Source organism: Eleutherodactylus coqui, chromosome 1 (assembly GCF_035609145.1).
Source record: "Eleutherodactylus coqui strain aEleCoq1 chromosome 1, aEleCoq1.hap1, whole genome shotgun sequence".
Classification (NCBI taxonomy): domain Eukaryota; kingdom Metazoa; phylum Chordata; class Amphibia; order Anura; family Eleutherodactylidae; genus Eleutherodactylus; species Eleutherodactylus coqui.
In genome coordinates, this window is record NC_089837.1 from 236,515,017 (window position 1) to 236,534,825 (window position 19,809).

The 19,809-nt window shown below is 48.4% G+C and overlaps 1 protein-coding gene across 2 annotated transcripts in view; it reads left to right on the forward strand.

The window, feature by feature from the left end:
- Positions 1–2,127: 2,127 nt before the first annotated feature.
- The window catches only part of LOC136611557 (amine sulfotransferase-like), a 45,543-nt gene continuing 27,861 nt past the window's right edge, over positions 2,128–19,809 (forward strand). The window contains exons 1-3 of one of the 2 annotated variants that reach the window (XM_066591265.1): positions 2,128–2,160; positions 3,519–3,694; positions 8,951–9,159. In XM_066591265.1, coding sequence (XP_066447362.1) covers positions 3,535–3,694; positions 8,951–9,159 — 369 coding nt within the window. In that variant the 5' untranslated portion in view covers positions 2,128–2,160; positions 3,519–3,534. Of the gene's footprint in view, positions 2,161–3,401; positions 3,439–3,518; positions 3,695–8,950; positions 9,160–19,809 lie in introns of those variants that run through there. The other variant, XM_066591255.1, reaches the window with a different exon arrangement.

Genomic DNA, 19,809 nt, shown 5'->3' on the forward strand with positions numbered 1-19,809 from the left:
CGCGATGCTCGAGGGTTCGTTTCGAATAATGAAACCCATTGAAGTCAATGGGCGACCCGAGCATTTTTGTATATCGCCGATGCTCGCTAAGGTTTCCATTTGTGAAAATCTGGGCAATTCAAGAAAGTGATGGGAACGACATAGCAAGGAATAGGGCAGGCGAGGGGCTACATGTTGGGCTGCATCTCAAGTTCCCAGGTCCCACTATTAAGCCACTATAGCGGCAAGAGTGGGCCCCCCCCCCCTTCCAACAATTTTTACTTCTGAAAAGCCCTCATTAGCAATGCATACCTTAGCTAAGCACCACACTACCTGCAACAAAGCACAATCACTGCCTGCATGACACTCCGCTGCCACTTCTCCTGGGTTACATGCTGCCCAACCCCCCCCCCCCCCCGCACGACCCAGTGTCCACAGCACACACCAAAGTGTCCCTGCGCAGCCTTCAGCTGCCTTCATGCCACGCCACACTCATGTCTATTTATAAGTGCATCTGCCATGAGGAGGAACCGCAGGAACACACTGCAGAGGGTTGTCACGGCTAGGCAGCGACCCTCTTTAAAAGGGGCGGGGCGATAGTCCACAATGCTGTACAGAAGCAATGAGAAATCCAATCCTGTGCCACCTGCATCAGGAGCTGCACACGTGGGCATAGCAATGGGGAACCTATGTGCCACACACTATTCATTCTGTCAAGGTGTCTGCATGCCCCAATCAGACCACGGTTTTTTATAAATAGTCACAGGCAGGTACAACTCCGCAATGAGAATTCCGTGTGCACCCACAGCATGGGTGGCTCCCTGGAACCCACCGGCGGTACATAAATATATCCCATTGCAGTGCCCGGCACAGCTGATGTAATGTCATGTTAAATGCAGGTGGGCTTCGGCCCACACTGCATGCCCCAGTCAGACTGGGGTTCTTTAGAAGTAGACACATGCATTTACAACTCCCTGTGGACCCACAGCATGGGTGGCTCCCTGGAACCCACCAGCGGTACATAAATATATCTCATTGCAGTGCCCAGCACAGCTGATGTAATGTCATGTTAAATGCAGGTGGGCTTCGGCCCACACTGCATGCCCCAGTCAGACTGGGGTTCTTTGGAAGTGGACACATGCATTTACAACTCCGTGTGGACCGACAGCATGGGTGGGTGCCAGGAAGCCACTGGCGGTACATAAATATATCCCATTGCATTGCCCTGCACAGCTGAGGTAACGTCAGATAAAATACAGGTGGGATTCGGCCCACACTGCATGCCCCAGTCAGACTGGGGTTTTTAATAGATAGACACAGGAAGGTACACTGCCCTAATGTGAGGTCCGTGTGGACCGACAGCATGGGTGGCTCCCTGGAACCCACTGGCGGTACAAAAATATATCCCATTGCAGTGCCCTGGACAGCAGAGCTAACGCCTGATTAAATACAGGTGGGCTTCGACCCAAACTGCATGCCCCAGTCAGGCTCGAGTTTTTTTATAAGTATACATAGGCACGTACATCTCCCTAATGGGAAGTCCATGTGGACCGACAGCATAGGTGGGTCCCAGGAAGCCACCGGCGGTACATAAATATATCCAATTGCAGTGCCCAGCACAGCTGATGTAACTTCAGCTTTAATGCAGGTGGGCAAAAAATTAATTGGATTACACTTAAAGAGATTTCCACCATATTGTTGTAAAAATACACTCAGTGGAAGTGTAGTGTCCCAGAACATCATTTTGGACCCCTCTATAATTTTCATACATGTTTGTCTTATGTGGATGCGCTGTGCAAAACTGTCATGTCTATTTTCTGTATGTGTGTTGCACAGCTGCAGCATCTGAAGGGTTAACTCCCTTAAAACCATTGTCTGTCTGCTGAATGTATGTTTCTGTGTCATGTGGTACAAGTGGGGTGAATGAGAGCGGGAAAGAGGTTAATGATTTTCTATCTCACCATGCCGTTGGAAGACCCACAGAGATGCAGAGAAGTACCTTCAGCTTCCCTGTATCGAAAATGGAGAAGAAATAGATGCTCCCTAGTAGGAGCTCAGTATCTTCCCTCTTCCCCGATCAGCTGGAGAAACTGCAGGGGTGCAGGGATACATCTCTGGTTTCTTTGCATCTAATATGGAGAAGATGGAGAGACTTCCTAACTGTATGTGAAGCGCATGGGAGTGAGTAAGCCTAAATGTTTTTCCCAAAAGTCCTATTACCAGAGAGCCATTGTAAGTAACTTCTTGTAGTGACTGTATGTTTCCTCAAACAAGACCATTGCAGAAGTCTACCAAATCTCTGAAAATAATCTTAAATCTGCCTACGCAGATATCTGAAGTCTGGATCACCGTATAGTGGTAAACCTTTAATGCGTACTGAAGTCTATGAGAGCAGGTTGATAATTACTGCCATTCTGTGGCCATTGACTTTCATGTCAAGTTGTCTGAATATTACTAATTTGCCTGCTCTGTAAAGTCTGCCTGCTGAATTTTGTTTGAACTGTGTTTAAAAGTCACTAGTAAAGTTTTACGGGGCCTCAACCGTTCCTGACGTACGATACACTTGTCCCGTGTTATTTTATCCACCGTGTATGCATGCCGGTGTGTGGAACGGTGGCGTCACAAACGGACAACTGCTACCCCCTCATCCTGAGGAATACTGGCCCTATCCTTTGCTGCGGTAACTCCCTCCGGTAACAGGAGTTGGTAAGTGCCACCGCGACAGGTCCATGCACTACACCCTCCCAATTCCAGCCGTGTGCTTGGGTAGTTAGCCATTTCCCAGCAGCATCCCAAGCAGGGGTATTACAAGTTGGCCCCACGATCAGGCTGTTACAAGTTAGCAGTCACTCACAGGATAAATTTATTTATATTTATATATTGGACCATTACAGAAGCATGCACTGTGTTTCCCGCGACCGGATCATTGCCGCGGGGAACGCAATTCAAAAACGCCCGTGGAGAGGTACTCTAACGAGTGTTTGTCCATTATAAAATTAAGCTCCCTATCCTATCCCAGCAATCAGCTGTTATTGTTGGAGGAGGCAACAGCCGGTCACTAACTCCCCATGCAGGGGTTGCTGCAGGGAAAATGCAGCATTGCAAGCCAGGAATTCAGAGTAGTGCATGGATGTGTCGGGTCTATCAAAGTGCTTCTCTCTTCTGGCACATACAGAGGACCTTTCCTTATAGGATGTTCATATGCCCTAATATCAGTTGTGGGGAAGCAACTGCTTTAACTGCTAATAAGCTCATTTTGGTTGAAGTGTGTGGTTAATAATTAAAAGATCTACCTCCAAATATACTACAAAATCGTATGACAAGGAGCAGTGCACCATCCAATTGTTCCAAAAGTTCAAAGGTTAAAGCAGTCACATATAAATAAGCATAATCTGACCTTCTGTACTCAATCCACTATCACTGCGTCTTTAGAATGGAGAAACTGCATAGTTCTCAAAGGTAATTTATATATATATAGATGTATAATGCTTTGCTGATAAAATATTTCCTAGCAAATAAATACAAATGATGCATTTTAGGTTTGAAGAAGCAACAATGGACCAAGATACACTTGATGAAACCCTGAATGCACTAATGTTTAAACATAAAGGCATATACTTTGAGAGCCTTTTTACATCACCTGAAGCTGTAGATGCTGTAGAACATATGGAAATTAGAGACAGTGATGTGTTTCTTGTTACCTACCCAAAATCAGGTAAGTTCACAGGTAGAAATTTTTTATCAACTAGTACCTTAAGAAAATATTCTTATGTTATTGAAGTAGATTATTAAAGAGAAGCACACATACTGTATATGTACATTCATGGAAGAACACAGTCATAGAAGACATTTCTATAATTTTAAATTTTGCAATCAATGTTATTCATTTTTCTTAAAGTTTGAGAAAATGGTAAAGTTCCTCTATCAGATTTGGAAATACAGATGGGTCTTTCTTTAGCTTGAGTTGTAGGTTGCTTTTAGATGGAACTATTGTTCCAAAATCGTTCAAATGAGCAAAAGGGAACGATAATCGTTCAGTCTAAATGTGAGCCGGGGTTTGACCCTTTCAGGCCTTAGTCAGACGGGCGATTTATCGCGCGATTTGCGGATCGCATGACGGATGCGCATCCGCAAATCGCGTGACCGGTGCGCGCAAGTCGCCCGCAAATCGCCCGAAAATCTGCTCCTAGCCGCGTTTCATTAGAAACGGGCCGGAGCTGTCCAGCGCATTGCATTCAATGGAGACGGCAATACAGCCGTCTCCATTGAAAGCAATGCGCTGCAGGCGAGCCCGGGATGAATTGTCGGTAAGGGCTTAAATATATAAGCCCTTCCCTGCAATCCATCCTAAAATGTGTTAAAATAAAAAAAAATTGTATACTCACCTTCTCCCGGCAGCCGGAGCTCCGCGTGGCCGTCCTGCAGTGGGTGTGAAAGGGGTGTGAGTCAGACCTGCCCCCTGATTGGCTCAGCGCTGAGCCAATCAGAGGCATGAATTCATGAATGGATGTGAGTCAGACCTGCCCCTGATTGGCTCAGCGCTAAGAGGCAGCAGTCACTCACCCATTCATGAATTCATGAATGGGTGTGTGAGTGTTTTCAGCCTCTGATTGGTCAGGGCTGTGACCAATCAGAGGCAGATCATTCAGCAGGCGGGGATTTTAAAGCCCCACCGGCTGAATAGTGCCAAGAAGCAGTTCAGGAGAACTGACAACGGCCGCGGCTGGACTCCGGCTGCAGCGGAAAGGTGAGTATACAATTTTTTTTTATTTTAACACATTTTAGAATGAATTGCAGGGAAGGGTTTATATATTTAACCCCTTCCCAACAATTCACCCCGCGCACGCCGGCAGCCCATTGCTTTCAATGGAGCGGCTGTATTGCCGCTCCATTGAATTTAATGGGCAAACATCGTTCTTCTCTGCCACAGCTGTTACAGCTGTGGCAGAGAAGAATGATTTGTCTTCTATATGTTCTCAATGGGGTCGGCGCTGCTGCCGCCGGCCCCATTGAGCGCATATAGAGAAGAGAACAGGAATCGCAGATCGCAGATAGGTGCGATCTGCGATTTTTTTGTTCTATAATTTATCGGACGAGCGCATAAAAAGCGCTCATGTGTCCGATACCATTGCAAAGCAATGGTTTTATAAAATCGCCGGACGCATTCGCATGAGCAAATCGCGCGAAAAATCGCCCGTCTGACTAAGGCCTCAGTGTTCATCGAGCCAACGATGTGTATGTCTATCTAAACAGGCTGCACAATAGGAAACCAACTAGCGATGATGTCACCTGCTTATTCAAACAAGAATTGGCTTGTTTAAAAGAACCTTTGTTGCAAGATGATATCACAGTGTGCAGTTCTATCAGGGTGGTTTATTTACTCATTGAATTGCTTTACAATGGGGTTTTGTTGTATTTAGGTAAGAGAACAAAAGCTTTTTATGGCCGCATGCCCACAGATGGAAATTCTGCTGCAGGATTTCCCGCAGAATTTTCCCCGTTTCACGCTGCCATTGGATTACATAAGTTTATGCAATCCTATGCAGACAGCTGTGATTTGACTGCGTAAAAACTCACGCGGTATTAAAAGTCTGGCATGTCCTATTTTTGTGCGGGCCTCACATCGGCCCACCCAGAAACGTCACCGCTATCATGCCAGCTCTGCTCTGCCCATGCACAGGTGTGCACCAGTTGGCTCATCGCAGAGCAGAGGGAGAAGACGCCGGAAAGGTAAGTGGGAGGTCAATGCCGGGGCACGGGTTGCATCCCGCTGCGAGAATCTCACAGCAGGAATCCACTCGGCCGAGGGCATGAGGCCTAATGCGTTAAGATAAGATAACTTTCTGTACTATCACAATAAAGGTAAAATGTGTTTTATCTGTAAAACTCAAAACCGCTTTGTTCCCACGAGCGTATATCGGCTGCCTTTTTCACGACTGTCCAATATATGCTACTATCTGAGAGTTAAAACTTGTGAATGGGCGCACAAATCTAATATTTGTGCGCCTGTTCAGATGGCATGGGCCTCGGTGCATATACGCCAAGGCCGCCATGCCATTGCCCCTTCCGTTCCCCTCGCTAGCTCACCCCCTCTCTCTTCTCCTCTGGCTGATTGCAATGGGGGTGGGATGGGAACAGAGGCAAGCGCAGCCCGTCCCACCTCCTTCCATTGCTGGCTGTGGACAAGGGGCTGGAGCTTAGCTCCGCCCCCGTCCCACTCCTTGTCTGCAGCTAGCAATGAAAGGAGACAGGAACGGGCAGCACTTAGGTCCATCTCTGTCCCGCGCCTACCCATTGCAATCAGCTGGAGAGGGGGAAAGAAGAGAGAGGGAGTTTAGCAGTCACGTAGCTAAAGTCCCTCCCATCTCCCTTCTCCGGCCGCTGTCATTGGCTCCAGTAGGAGCCTATGCAGCGGCCTACATACTTCAGCCAAAAGATCTTTTGGGCCCGACGTGAAAATACTCGGCGCTATATTGGCCAGCCGGGAGCTTTTAGTCAGGGGAATACAGGGATATGATCTGATGCATTAGAATCAAATGCATCAGATCACAGTGTATATCGGCCGACCATGAAAAAGGCGGGCCGACATATGCTTGTGGGAACAAAGGCTAAATCTGACATTTACCCTTTAAAGTGATCCCCTCATCCTGGACAAACAAAGATGGCCACACTGCTTCTCTGACTATCTGATGCACACTGTGCACTAATATGTATTATTAGCCTAAGGCCACTTTCACATGGCCTAGAATCTCGTGAGATTTGTGCGTCTCGCAATGCACAAATGTCGCATGAACATGAACCCTAATCTTTTGAGTGGGGTCATACACATGAGCAATTCTGTTTCCAATGGTGCGATGCAGTGAAAAAGTCGTGGCATGTCCTATCTTTGGGCGCGCCCTCGCATTGCATTGCACATTGTTTTTATTGGGGCCAGCAAAGCATCACCTCGCATGCTAGGTGCATGCAAGTGTGATCAAAGCAAGTTTTCCCATTGAACATAATGGGAAACACTCTGATTTTCTGTCGTGCCTGTCAAGCATGCCACAGGATCACAACTTCCCTAAAGATGTTTTTGATACAAATATGCCACAAAGTGCACTTGCCCGTCTAAATACCTGTGGCAATGTCTGAGGCACCAATAGGGTTGCCACCCGGCCGGTAATCCACCGGCCTGGATGGTATTTTTCAGTCAGGCTGGTGCCGGTATTTTTTTACCGGCCCTATTACAGGCCGGTATTTTTAGAGCCTGCACTGCCCCCTAGCCCCGGTTAACCCTCCTCCGGCACTCCTGACATCAGGGGAAACACAGACCTGCAGAGCCGACAGCTTCCAAGACCTCCGATGAGGTCATGTGGTACCCTGTGTGGGAGGAGTTAGGGATCACATGACCATGGAGTGGGGCTCAGTAAATGTAAGACTCTGCAGGGTTCTGTTTGTGTGTGTTGGAGCTGTGGGGGTCTGGATAGATAGAGTGAGTGAGTGGAGTTGTGTGTGTGATGTGTGGGGGTTAGGATGGATGTAGTAGAGCTGTGTGTGATGTGTTGGGATCAGGATGGATGTATGAGAGCTGTGTATGTGCGATGTGTGGAGATCAGGATGAATTATAGAAGAGCTGTGTGTGCGCGATGTGTGGGAATCAGGATGGATGTAGCAGAGCTGTGTGTGCGATGTGTGGGGATCAGGATGAATGTAGCAGAGCTCTGTGTGTGCGCGATGTGTGGGAATCAGGATGGATGTAGCGGAACTGTGCGCGTGCAATGTGTGGGGATCAGGATAGATGGCCAGCCGGCGCTGCAGTGACAGTGTGGGGACCCGAGGAGGAGAGCGGTGGAGCAGTACGAGGTATGTACCAAGTACTGCATGTACTCTTGTATGTTTAGGTGGTATACGTTATACCAGCTGTACATATTATTATGTACGGGACATATCTACCTTACATCAGCATCACTATATACAGGGGAGGTATATCTCCTCCATATAGTGATATGGACCATGCTGGGGTAACCTGGGTATAATTATATATGTGTAGATTGTATGTGATGTGAGCGTCTGCAGCATGTACTCACGAGTAGATGATATGTGAATCACACTAAACGTCATCTACTCGCGAGAACACGCTGGCCTGGATCCTGCACATGCGCACAGCCGCTGGACGAGATCCAGGAGATAAAGGAGGAAAAAAATGCAGCGATAACCCACGCCCCAAGTCACGCTCCCGACACGCCCCCTTTTTTTACCATGGCCGTTTTTTTCATCGTGACAAAGGTGGCAACCCTAGGCACCGACAATAATTATATCACCTGTGCCATATTGAGGAAATCCTGAAAACATCACCTGTTGGGGGTCCCTGAGGACTGAAGTTGAAAAATACTACGCACAGTGTACATCTGGTAGTCATAGAAGTAGTGTAGCCATCTTTGTTTTCCAGGACTGGAGGGTCACTTTAAGGACCTGAAGATTTTTTTTTGTTTTTGGATTGTCACATTCTGAAATCCACGCTTTTGTTTTGCCGTCGCTGCCATATGAGGACTTTTTTATACAGTGAGCTGTATTTTTCAATGGCGCCATTTAGTGGTTCATATAACCTATTCCTTAACTTTTGTTAACACTTTACGGGTCAAATGGAGGAAAAAACAATATTACCCTTCATTTTTACACATATTACACCATTTACCATGTGGCATAAATAACATGTCACCTCCGTTCTGTGGATCAGCATGATTGCCGCAATACCAAATGTATATAGTTTTCTACTTTTGCACAATAAAAGTATTTTTTATAGAGAAAGCCCTTGTGCCGGGGTCTTCTCTCCCTCTGTATCAATCTGTTAGTCATTTAGTAGATCTTTATTGTTCCTGTCATTATATAATGTATTTACTCCCCTCTTCTCATATATAAAATATCTGAAAACTTCCAGCTTGTCAGTTACAGTAGATGCTGTAAATAATAAGAGCTATAACCTATTGTGCAGGTACAATTTGGACACAACAAATTCTAAGCCTGATATTTAATGAAGGACATCGAAACGGAACAGAACATGTTGAAAATATAACAAGAGCGCCATGGATAGAATATAACATTTACAATGTTGACTTTAAAAGTCGTCCATCTCCTCGTCTCTTCTCATCTCACCTACCTTACTATCTAATGCCAAGAGATCTGAGGTTCAGGATGGGAAAGGTAAATCACATTAGTACTATCTTACAATGGTTCTTGTATTGATTCTTGCATTAATAAGTTGATTGATTTATAATACATGCATGGTTTTTCATTTCACAGTGCATAATATCAATCTTTTAATAGCGATTGCCAAAATATATTCTATTTTTTAACATGAAACCATGTATTATAAATTCCTGTTATGTAAGTCAGGATGGTCTGCCGCATCACAGAAATTATTCCAGTTGTCATACGGCAAACAGACAGGGCTGAACAGTAGTGGTAAGCATGGAAGGAAATTAAATAATACAAGAAACACACAATACAGAGAAGCAGTTTTTCTAGGGAAGCCATACTCTTCTAGTAAATGGGCATGCACAAGGTACGGTTGGCAGGCCTCACCACCACCCCTTTATGCATGTGTAGCAGGCTTGGAGGGCTTACTCATGAGGTTTCGACGATACAATGCCGAAGAAGAGGACAAGTCGGGTAAGAACAGTAAAATACAGTTTATTTGGAGAACAGTATAAATGAGAATTCATAATAAATATGTAACTGGCTCCTATGAAATGCCTAACTCAATGAATCAAGAAGGGTGTCTGGGACAGCCTGTGGTTACTATGCCTATACAACCATATAAGACACTGTATAAACACCTCTGTAGGATCGCATAACTAGAACTGTAGTGTAGCCCGGTTTTGGGGGTATGGGCACAACAGACCTTGACGCTAAACCTGTATGGGACAAAGAGACCTAGAAGCTTTGCTGTCCTCACCCAGGATAAAGCCTCCATATTTAAGGAAGGGTCTCCTCCTAAGAATTAACTATAAATTACAGATAAACGAAGAACTACTGTTCAGATTACACAACATCAGTATAAGTGTGCAGAATTATCAAAGAAGGTTATAACAATAATTTTATACAAATATAAATGACAACAGCACATGTATATAAGATACCCAAAATAACATCAGTAAGTACACAAGTCAAAGGTCCGATAGATAGATAGTCACAGAGCGCCCTGTGGACAACTGTAGATACAGGATTCCTCCACAAGACGACCAGCATTTGATCAGATGATGGCTGGGATACAGGCAGTGAGAGTAGATGCAGCATGACTACACCTGTTTGTTTCTCAAAAATGTTATTGAATTTTGTAATAATACATTAAAACAAATATAAACAAAGCAGTCCTTGTTTGATAAACATCAAATATAGATTACATCAACGAAATGTATAATCCTGATAGAAGGTCATGCGTATCTTGTCAAAATATAAAAAACAAACTACTTCCTTTTATCCAAATCAGAAGTCTAATCATTAGAAATAATGATCCAGAATTAAGATTACCGAAACAATACCAAAATAGGGGGAGAGAAGAAAGACTACACCTGTTTGGACTTGATCCCTAACAACCAACTAATCTAGCATTGCAACTGGACCGCTAACTACCCATTGGCCGTTGGATGCCTAACCTATCTCTATCCCATATTATAAACTGATCCCTAGGCTACTATTACTGTCACGCTGAATACACTATATACAATCAGTGGGGAGCTGCTTAAAGCTTAGAACTTAAGTAACAGGTCATGTCTGTGTCATACGCAGAAGGTATCACAAGACCTATTAGACATATAAGTAAGCAGAGTCTACGGGCTCTATGTAGGAAAGCTGAGGAGAGTCAAACAGTAATACCTGTGTTAATCCCTGGGGTCTCGACTGCCACCCAGCTGGGGCAGAAGCGTGTGGCAGAAAACAGCTATCCATATGATGTTGGCCAAGTCCATTATTTTCAGTTGCTATTAGAGATGAGCGAACGCGTTCGTCCGAGCTTGATATTCGTGCGAATATTAGGGTGTTCGGGATGTTCGTTATTCGTAACGAACACCATGCGGTGTTCTGGTTACTTTCACTTACTTCCCTGAGACGTTTGCGCGCTTTTCTGGCCAATTGAAAGACAGGGAAGGCATTACAACTTCCCCCTGTGACGTTCAAGCCCTATACCACCCCCCTGCTGTGAGTGGCTGGGAAGATCAGGTGTTCGCCTAATATAAAAGTCGGCCCCTCCCGCGGCTCGCCTCAGATGCGGTGTGAGTTAGATGAGGGACAGTGCTGTTTATACCGGAGCTGCTGTAGGGAAAGAATTGGTAGTTAGTGTAGGCTTCAAGACCCCCCAAAGGTCCTTATTAGGGCCACTGATAGCTGTGTGTTGGCTGCTGTTAGCAGTGGCATTTTTTTTTCTCTCAAAATCGCCTCTGCAGACCGTTGCACCTGGCATTAGGGACAGAAGTGCTGCATAGGCAGGGAGAGTGTTAGGAGTGAGTGTAGCCTTCAAGAACCTCAACGGTCCTTTCTAGGGCCATATTTATCCGTGTGCAGTACTGTCCAGGCTGCTGTTGGCTGTGCTGCATTTTTTTTGGGCTTCTCAAAATCGCCTCTGCAGAGCATTCCACCCTCCATTGATACTGCAGGGAAAGAATTGTATAGGCAGGGCCACAACACAGTTATTATTCATTGAATATACGCAGTGCTGCCTTTTGGTGGGAAAAAACTGAAAACAAATCTATTTGTCCAGCCTCTGTCCGTCCTTACGGGCGGTGGAGACGTGTGAGCTGCGTGAAGAACAGTGCTAAATCATACGCACCCAGCTACGCTTTACTGCTGGCTTCGCCATTTGCTTTCCTTAATTGGGAAAAAAAATACCTGCTCTGCCAGAGTTATAATAACTCTGCTACCCTCACGTTCTGTGACACATAAGCAGGGACACAGCACAGTTATTAAACTTCTCATGTTCATTGAATATACGCAGTGCTGCCTTTTGGTGGGAAAAAACTGAAAACAAATCTATTTGTCCAGCCTCTGTCCGTCCTTACGGGCGGTGGAGACGTGTGAGCTGCGTGAAGAACAGTGCTAAATCATACGCACCCAGCTACGCTTTACTGCTGGCTTCGCCATTTGCTTTCCTTAATTGGGAAAAAAAATACCTGCTCTGCCAGAGTTATAATAACTCTGCTACCCTCACGTTCTGTGACACATAAGCAGGGACACAGCACAGTTATTAAACTTCTCATGTTCATTGAATATACGCAGTGCTGCCTTTTGGTGGGAAAAAACTGAAAACAAATCTATTTGTCCAGCCTCTGTCCGTCCTTACGGGCGGTGGAGACGTGTGAGCTGCGTGAAGAACAGTGCTAAATCATACGCACCCAGCTACGCTTTACTGCTGGCTTCGCCATTTGCTTTCCTTAATTGGGAAAAAAAATACCTGCTCTGCCAGAGTTATAATAACTCTGCTACCCTCACGTTCTGTGACACATAAGCAGGGACACAGCACAGTTATTAAACTTCTCATGTTCATTGAATATACGCAGTGCTGCCTTTTGGTGGGAAAAAACTGAAAACAAATCTATTTGTCCAGCCTCTGTCCGTCCTTACGGGCGGTGGAGACGTGTGAGCTGCGTGAAGAACAGTGCTAAATCATACGCACCCAGCTACGCTTTACTGCTGGCTTCGCCATTTGCTTTCCTTAATTGGGAAAAAAAATACCTGCTCTGCCAGAGTTATAATAACTCTGCTACCCTCACGTTCTGTGACACATTAGCAGGGACACAGCACAGTTATTAAACTTAGATTATTCATTCACTAAAGGCAGTGGGGCCGTTCGTTTTCCAAAAAGTGCAAAAATAATATTTGGCCTGCAGTCTTGCGCCAATTTATTTCCTGCCTGTGAAATCAAATCACTGGTAATACAGCATGCTGAGGGGTAGGGGTAGGCCTAGAGGACGTGGACGCGGCCGAGGACGCGGAGGGCCAAGTCAGGGTGTGGGCACAGGCCGAGCTCCGGATCCCGGTGTGTCGCAGCCGACTGCTGCGCGATTAGGAGAGAGGCACGTTTCTGGCGTCCCCACATTCATCGCCCAATTAATGGGTCCACGCGGGAGACGGTTATTAGAAAATGAGCAGTGTGAGCAGGTCCTGTCCTGGATGGCAGAAAGTGCTTCGAGCAACCTATCGTCAACACGCAGTTCTGCGCCGTCCACTGCTGCAAATCCGAATCCTCTGTCTGCTGCTCCTCCTTCCTCCCAGCCTCCTCACTCCACTACAATGACACCTGCTCAGGAGCGGGAACACTCCCAGGAACTGTTCTCGGGCCCCTGCTCAGATTGGGCAGCAGCGGTTCCTCTCCCACCAGAGGAGTTTATAGTCACTGATGCCCAACCATTCGAAAGTTCCCGGGGTCCGGGGGATGAGGCTGGGGACTTCCGCCAACTGTCTCAACAACTTTCTGTGGGTGAGGAGGACGATGACGATCAGACACAGTTGTCTTGCAGTGAGGTAGTAGTAAGGGCAGTAAGTCCGAGGGAGCAGCGCACAGAGGATTCGGAGGAAGAGCAGCAGGACGATGAGGTGACTGACCCCACCTGGTGTGCAACGCTTACTCAGGAGGACAGGTCTTCAGAGGGGGAGTCAAGGGCATCAGCAGGGCAGGTTGCAAGAGGCAGTGCGGTGGCCAGGGGTAGAGGCAGGGCCAGACCGAATAATCCACCAAGTGTTTCCCAAAGCGCCCCCTCGCGCCATGCCACCCTGCAGAGGCCGAGGTGCTCTAAGGTCTGGCAGTTTTTCACAGAGACGCCTGACGACCGACGAACTGTGGTGTGCAACCTTTGTCGCGCAAAGCTCAGCCGGGGAGCCAACACCAACAGCCTCACCACCACCACCATGCGCAGGCATATGATGGCCAAGCACCCCACAAGGTGGGACGAAGGCCGTTCACCGCCTCCGGTTTGCACCCCTGCCTCTCCCCCTGTGCCCCAACCTGCCACTGAGATGCAACCCCCCTCTCAGGACACAGGCACGACCGTCTCATGGCCTGCACCCACACCCTCACCTCCGCTGTCCTCGGCCCCATCCTCCAATGTCTCGCACCGCACAGTCCAGCCGTCGCTAGCGCAACTGTTGGAGCGCAAGTACGCCGCCACGCACCCGCACGCTCAAACGTTAACCGTCCGCATCGCAAAATTCATCAGCCTTGAGATGCTGCCGTATAGGGTTGTGGAAACGGAGTCCTTCAAAAGTATCATGGAGGCGGCGGCCCCGCGCTACTCAGTTCCCAGTCGCCACTACTTTTCCCGATGTGCCGTCCCAGCCCTGCACGACCACGTCTCCCGCAACATTGTACGCGCCCTCACCAACGCGGTTACTGCCACGGTCCACTTAACTACGGACACGTGGACAAGCACAGGCGGGCAGGGCCACTACATCTCCCTGACGGCACATTGGGTGAATTTAGTGGAGGCTGGGACAGAGTCAGAGCCTGGGACCGCTCACGTCCTACCCACCCCCAGAATTGCGGGCCCCAGCTCGGTGCTGGTATCTGCGGAGGTGTATGCTTCCTCCACTAAAGCACCCTCCTCCTCCTCCTCCTCCTCTGTCTCGCAATCAAGATGTGTTAGCAGCAGCATGTCGCCAGCAGTCGGTGTCGCGCGGTGTGGCAGCACAGCGGTGGGCAAGCGTCAGCAGGCCGTGCTGAAACTACTCAGCTTAGGCGATAAGAGGCACACGGCCCACGAACTGCTGCAGGGTCTGACACAGCAGACCGACCGCTGGCTTGCGCCGCTGAGCCTCCAACCGGGCATGGTCGTGTGTGACAACGGCCGTAACCTGGTGGCGGCTCTGCAGCTCGGCAGCCTCACGCACGTGCCATGCCTGGCCCACGTCTTTAATTTGGTGGTTCAGCGCTTTCTGAAAAGCTACCCACGCTTGTCAGACCTGCTCGTAAAGGCGCGCCGGCTCTGCGCACATTTCCGCAAGTCCCACACGGACGCTGCCACCCTGCGCACCCTGCAACATCACTTTAAGCTGCCAGTGCACCGACTGCTGTGCGACGTGCCCACACGGTGGAACTCTACGCTCCACATGTTGGCCAGGCTCTATGAACAACGGAGAGCTATAGTGGAATACCAACTCCAACATGGGCGGCGCAGTGGGAGTCAGCCTCCTCAATTCCTTTCAGAAGAGTGGGCCTGGTTGGCAGACATCTGCCATGTCCTTGGTAATTTTGAGGAGTCTACCCAGGTGGTGAGCGGCGATGCTACAATCATTAGCGTCACCATTCCTCTGCTATGCATCTTGAGAAATTCCCTGCAAACAATAAAGGCAGCTGCTTTGCGCTCGGAAACGGGGGCGGGGGAAAACAGTATGCCGCTGGATAGTCAGGGCACCCTCCTGTCTATTTCTCAGCGCGTACAGGACGAGGAGGAGGAGCATGAGGAGGATGAGGAGGAGGGGGAAGAGACAGCTTGGCCCACTGCTGACCGTACCCATGCTGCTTGCCTGTCATCCTTTCAGCGTGTATGGCCTGAGGAGGAGGAGGAGGAGGAGGAGGAGGAGGATCCTGAAAGTGATCTTCCTAGTGAGGACAGCCATGTGTTGCGTACTGGTACCCTGGCACACATGGCTGACTTCATGTTAGGATGCCTTTCTCGTGACCCTCGCGTTGCACGCATTCTGGCCACGACGGATTACTGGGTGTACACACTGCTCGATCCACGGTATAAGGAGAACCTGCCCACTCTGATTCCCGAAGAGGAAAGGGGTTCGAGAGTGTTGCTATACCACAGGACCCTTGCGGACAAGCTGATGGTAAAATTCCCAGCCGACAGCGCTAGTGGCAGAAGGCGCAGTACCGAGGGCAAGGTAGCAGGGGATGTGCGTAGATCGAGCAGCATGTACATCCCAGGCAGTGCAACAGTCTTTAAGGGCCTGGCCAGCTTTATGGCTCCCCACCAAGACTGTGTCACCGCTCCCCAGTCACGGCTGAGTCGGCGGGAGCACTGTAAAAGGATGGTGAGGGAGTACGTAGCGGATCGCACGACCATCCTTGGTGACGCCTCTGCCCCCTACAACTACTGGGTGTCGAAGCTGGACACGTGGCCTGAACTCGCGCTGTATGCCCTGGAGGTGCTTGCTTGTCCTGCGGCTAGCGTCTTGTCGGAAAGGGTGTTTAGTGCGGCTGGGGGAATCATCACAGATAAGCGTAGCCGCTTGTCAACCGACAGTGCCGACAGGCTAACACTCATCAAGATGAACAAAGGCTGGATTTCCCCAGACTTCTGTTCTCCACCAGCGGACAGCAGCGATACGTAAGCAATACGTAGGCTGCACCCGCGGATGGAAGCTACGTTCTCTCTCACCATCCAAAACGGGGACATTTCTGCTTCATCAATCTGTGTCTAATATTCCTCCTCCTCCTCCTCCTGCTCCTCCTCCTGAAACCTCACGTAATCACGCTGAACGGGCAATTTTTCTTAGGGCCACAAGGCTCAGTCAAATAATTTTTCAGAACAATTTTTAAAAGTTTCAATGCGCTTAAAAGCATTGGAACTTTAACTTGAACCAATTTTTCGTTACACTGGGCTGCCTCCAGGCCTAGTTACCACTTAAGCCACATTAACCAAAGCGATTAATGGGTTTCACCTGCCCTCTTGGCTGGCCATGGCCAATTTTTGGGATGTACATTAGTACTGTTTATACAGCAATTTTTGTGGGCCCTCGCCTACAGTGTAATCAAATTAATTTTTAGCCCACCTGCATTACAGCTGACGTAACCTCAGCTGTGTTGGGCAATGCAATGGGATATTTTTATGTACCGCCGGTGGGTTCCAGGGAGCCACCCATGCTGTAGGTGCACACGGAGTTTTTAATACATCTGTACACTTCTAAAGAACCCCAGTCTGACTGGGGCATGCAGTGTGGGCCGAAGCCCACCTGTATTACGCACAACATTACTACCTCAGCTGTGTTGGGCAATGCAATGGGATATTTCTATGTACCGCCGGTGGCTTCCTGGCACCCACCCAGGCAGTGGGTCCACAGGGAGTTTAACCTACATGTGTCCACTTGTAAAGAACCCCAGTCTGACTGGGGCATGCAGTGTGGGCCGAAGCCCACCTGCATTAAGCACGACATTACTACCTCAGCTGTGTTGGGCAATGCAATGGGATATTTTTGTGTACCGCCGGTGGGTTCCAGGGAGCCACCCATGCTGTAGGTGCACACGGAGTTTTTAATACATCTGTACACTTCTAAAGAACCCCAGTCTGACTGGGGCATGCAGTGTGGGCCGAAGCCCACCTGTATTACGCACAACATTACTACCTCAGCTGTGTTGGGCAATGCAATGGGATATTTCTATGTACCGCCGGTGGCTTCCTGGCACCCACCCAGGCAGTGGGTCCACAGGGAATTATAAATGCATCTGTTTCCACTTATAAAGAACCCCAGTCTGACTGGGGCATGCAGTGTGGGCCGAAGCCCACCTGTATTACGCACAACATTACTACCTCAGCTGTGTTGGGCAATGCAATGGGATATTTCTATGTACCGCCGGTGGCTTCCTGGCACCCACCCAGGCAGTGGGTCCACAGGGAGTTTAACCTACATGTGTCCACTTGTAAAGAACCCCAGTCTGACTAGGGCATGCAGTGTGGGCCGAAGCCCACCTGCATTAAGCACGACATTACTACCTCAGCTGTGTTGGGCAATGCAATGGGATATTTTTGTGTACCGCCGGTGGGTTCCAGGGAGCCACCCATGCTGTAGGTGCACACGGAGTTTTTAATACATCTGTACACTTCTAAAGAACCCCAGTCTGACTGGGGCATGCAGTGTGGGCCGAAGCCCACCTGTATTACGCACAACATTACTACCTCAGCTGTGTTGGGCAATGCAATGGGATATTTCTATGTACCGCCGGTGGCTTCCTGGCACCCACCCAGGCAGTGGGTCCACAGGGAGCTTAACCTACATGTGTCCACTTGTAAAGAACCCCAGTCTGACTGGGGCATGCAGTGTGGGCCGAAGCCCACCTGCATTAAGCACGACATTACTACCTCAGCTGTGTTGGGCAATGCAATGGGATATTTCTGTGTACCGCCGGTGGGTTCCAGGGAGCCACCCATGCTGTGGGTCGACAGGGACTTCACAATAGGGAGTTGTACCTGCCTGTGTCTATGAATTAAAAAGCCCGGTCTGACTGGGGCATGCAGACACCTTGACAGAATGAATAGTGTGTGGCACATAGGTTCCCCATTGCTATGCCCACGTGTGCAGCTCCTGATGGCGGTGGCACAGGATTCTATTTCTCATTGCTTCTGTACAGCATTGTGGGCTATCGCTCCGCCACTTTTAAAGAGGGTCGCTGCCTAGCCGTGCCAACCTCTGCAGTGTGTGCCTGCGGTCCCTCGTCATGGCTGACGCAATTCTAAATAGACATGAGCGTGGTGTGGCATGAGGGCAGCTGAAGGCTGCCCAGGGACACTTTGGTGTGCGCTGTGGGGGGGAGGGGGGGCGGTTGGTCAGCATGTAACCCAGGAGAAGTGTCAGTGGAGTGTCATGCAGGCAGTGATTGTGCTTTGTTGGAGGTAGTGTGGTGCTTAGCAAAGGTATGCCATGCTAATGAGGGCTTTTCAGAAGTAAAAGTTGTTGGGAGGGGGGGGGGCCCACTCTTGCCGGTATTGTGGCTTAATAGTGGGACCTGTGAACTTGAGATGCAGCCCAACATGTAGCCCCTCGCCTGCCCTATCCGTCACTGTGTCATTCCCATCACTTTCCTGAATTGCCCAGATTTTCACACATGAAAACCTTAGCGAGCATCGGCGAAATACAAAAATGTTCTGGTCGCCCATTGACTTCAATGGGGTTCGTTGTTCGAAACGAACCCTCGAGCATCACGGGAAGTTCGTTACGAATAACGAACACCCGAACATTTTGGTGTTCGCTCATCTCTAGTTGCTATACTTTAGAAAAATAGCAGCTCCCTTCGGTAGTAATTTATGTGCATCTGCTAATAATGTGTAATCCTGCTATCCAGTAATGTTGGCTCTCATGCAGTGTCTTATGTAGTAATACTCGTATAATGTAGAAATGCCCTGCACTCTGTTTTATGGGTAGATCTTAGGGCGGCATCACATGGGCGTATTTTCCCATGCAATATGCAGAGAATAAAACCCATTGATATCATTGGGTTTCTACACATTCTCTGTGTTTGCACACACAAACAGTAGAATCTGCTCTATTTTTGCGCAGCCATTTAAATTAGGGCCTGTTTGTCTGCTGTGCACAAATGATTGCGCTGTGCATGCGCAAACAGAACAGTGAAATGCACCGATACAACCACAAATCAACTCATTGGCGCATACACTTGTGTAACACCGCCCTTAGACTCAACTGTCAATCTGCAACACAGCTTATGTGAACAATGCACACGCTGTTTGTTCTTGAAGGCTTACGTTATGGCTATTGGTTTCAGTAGAGCTCAAAAGATTGAAAACAATCGCATACTTGTATACACCTTGTTTTGTTGTTCTCCCCCTCCACTGGTATAATAAATGGAAATACTCTATAATAAACTAAGGCCACTTTCACATATGCACTGGAACCTCCATCACAGATCCGACACAATATTTTTTGTCCAGTAAAATGACAGACAGCTGAACAGAAATGAAACGGAGCTCATTACAGTTAATGTGGTCCGTTCAGTGCTGTTTGGTTCCATCATAAGACAGCTCGGTTCCACCATGGAATTCTCTTTTCCTGCTCCTATAACAGGGCAGAAAAACAGAATCCCCCAAAAGCACATGTGAAAGCACCCTAATTCTTCTTTGGATGAAC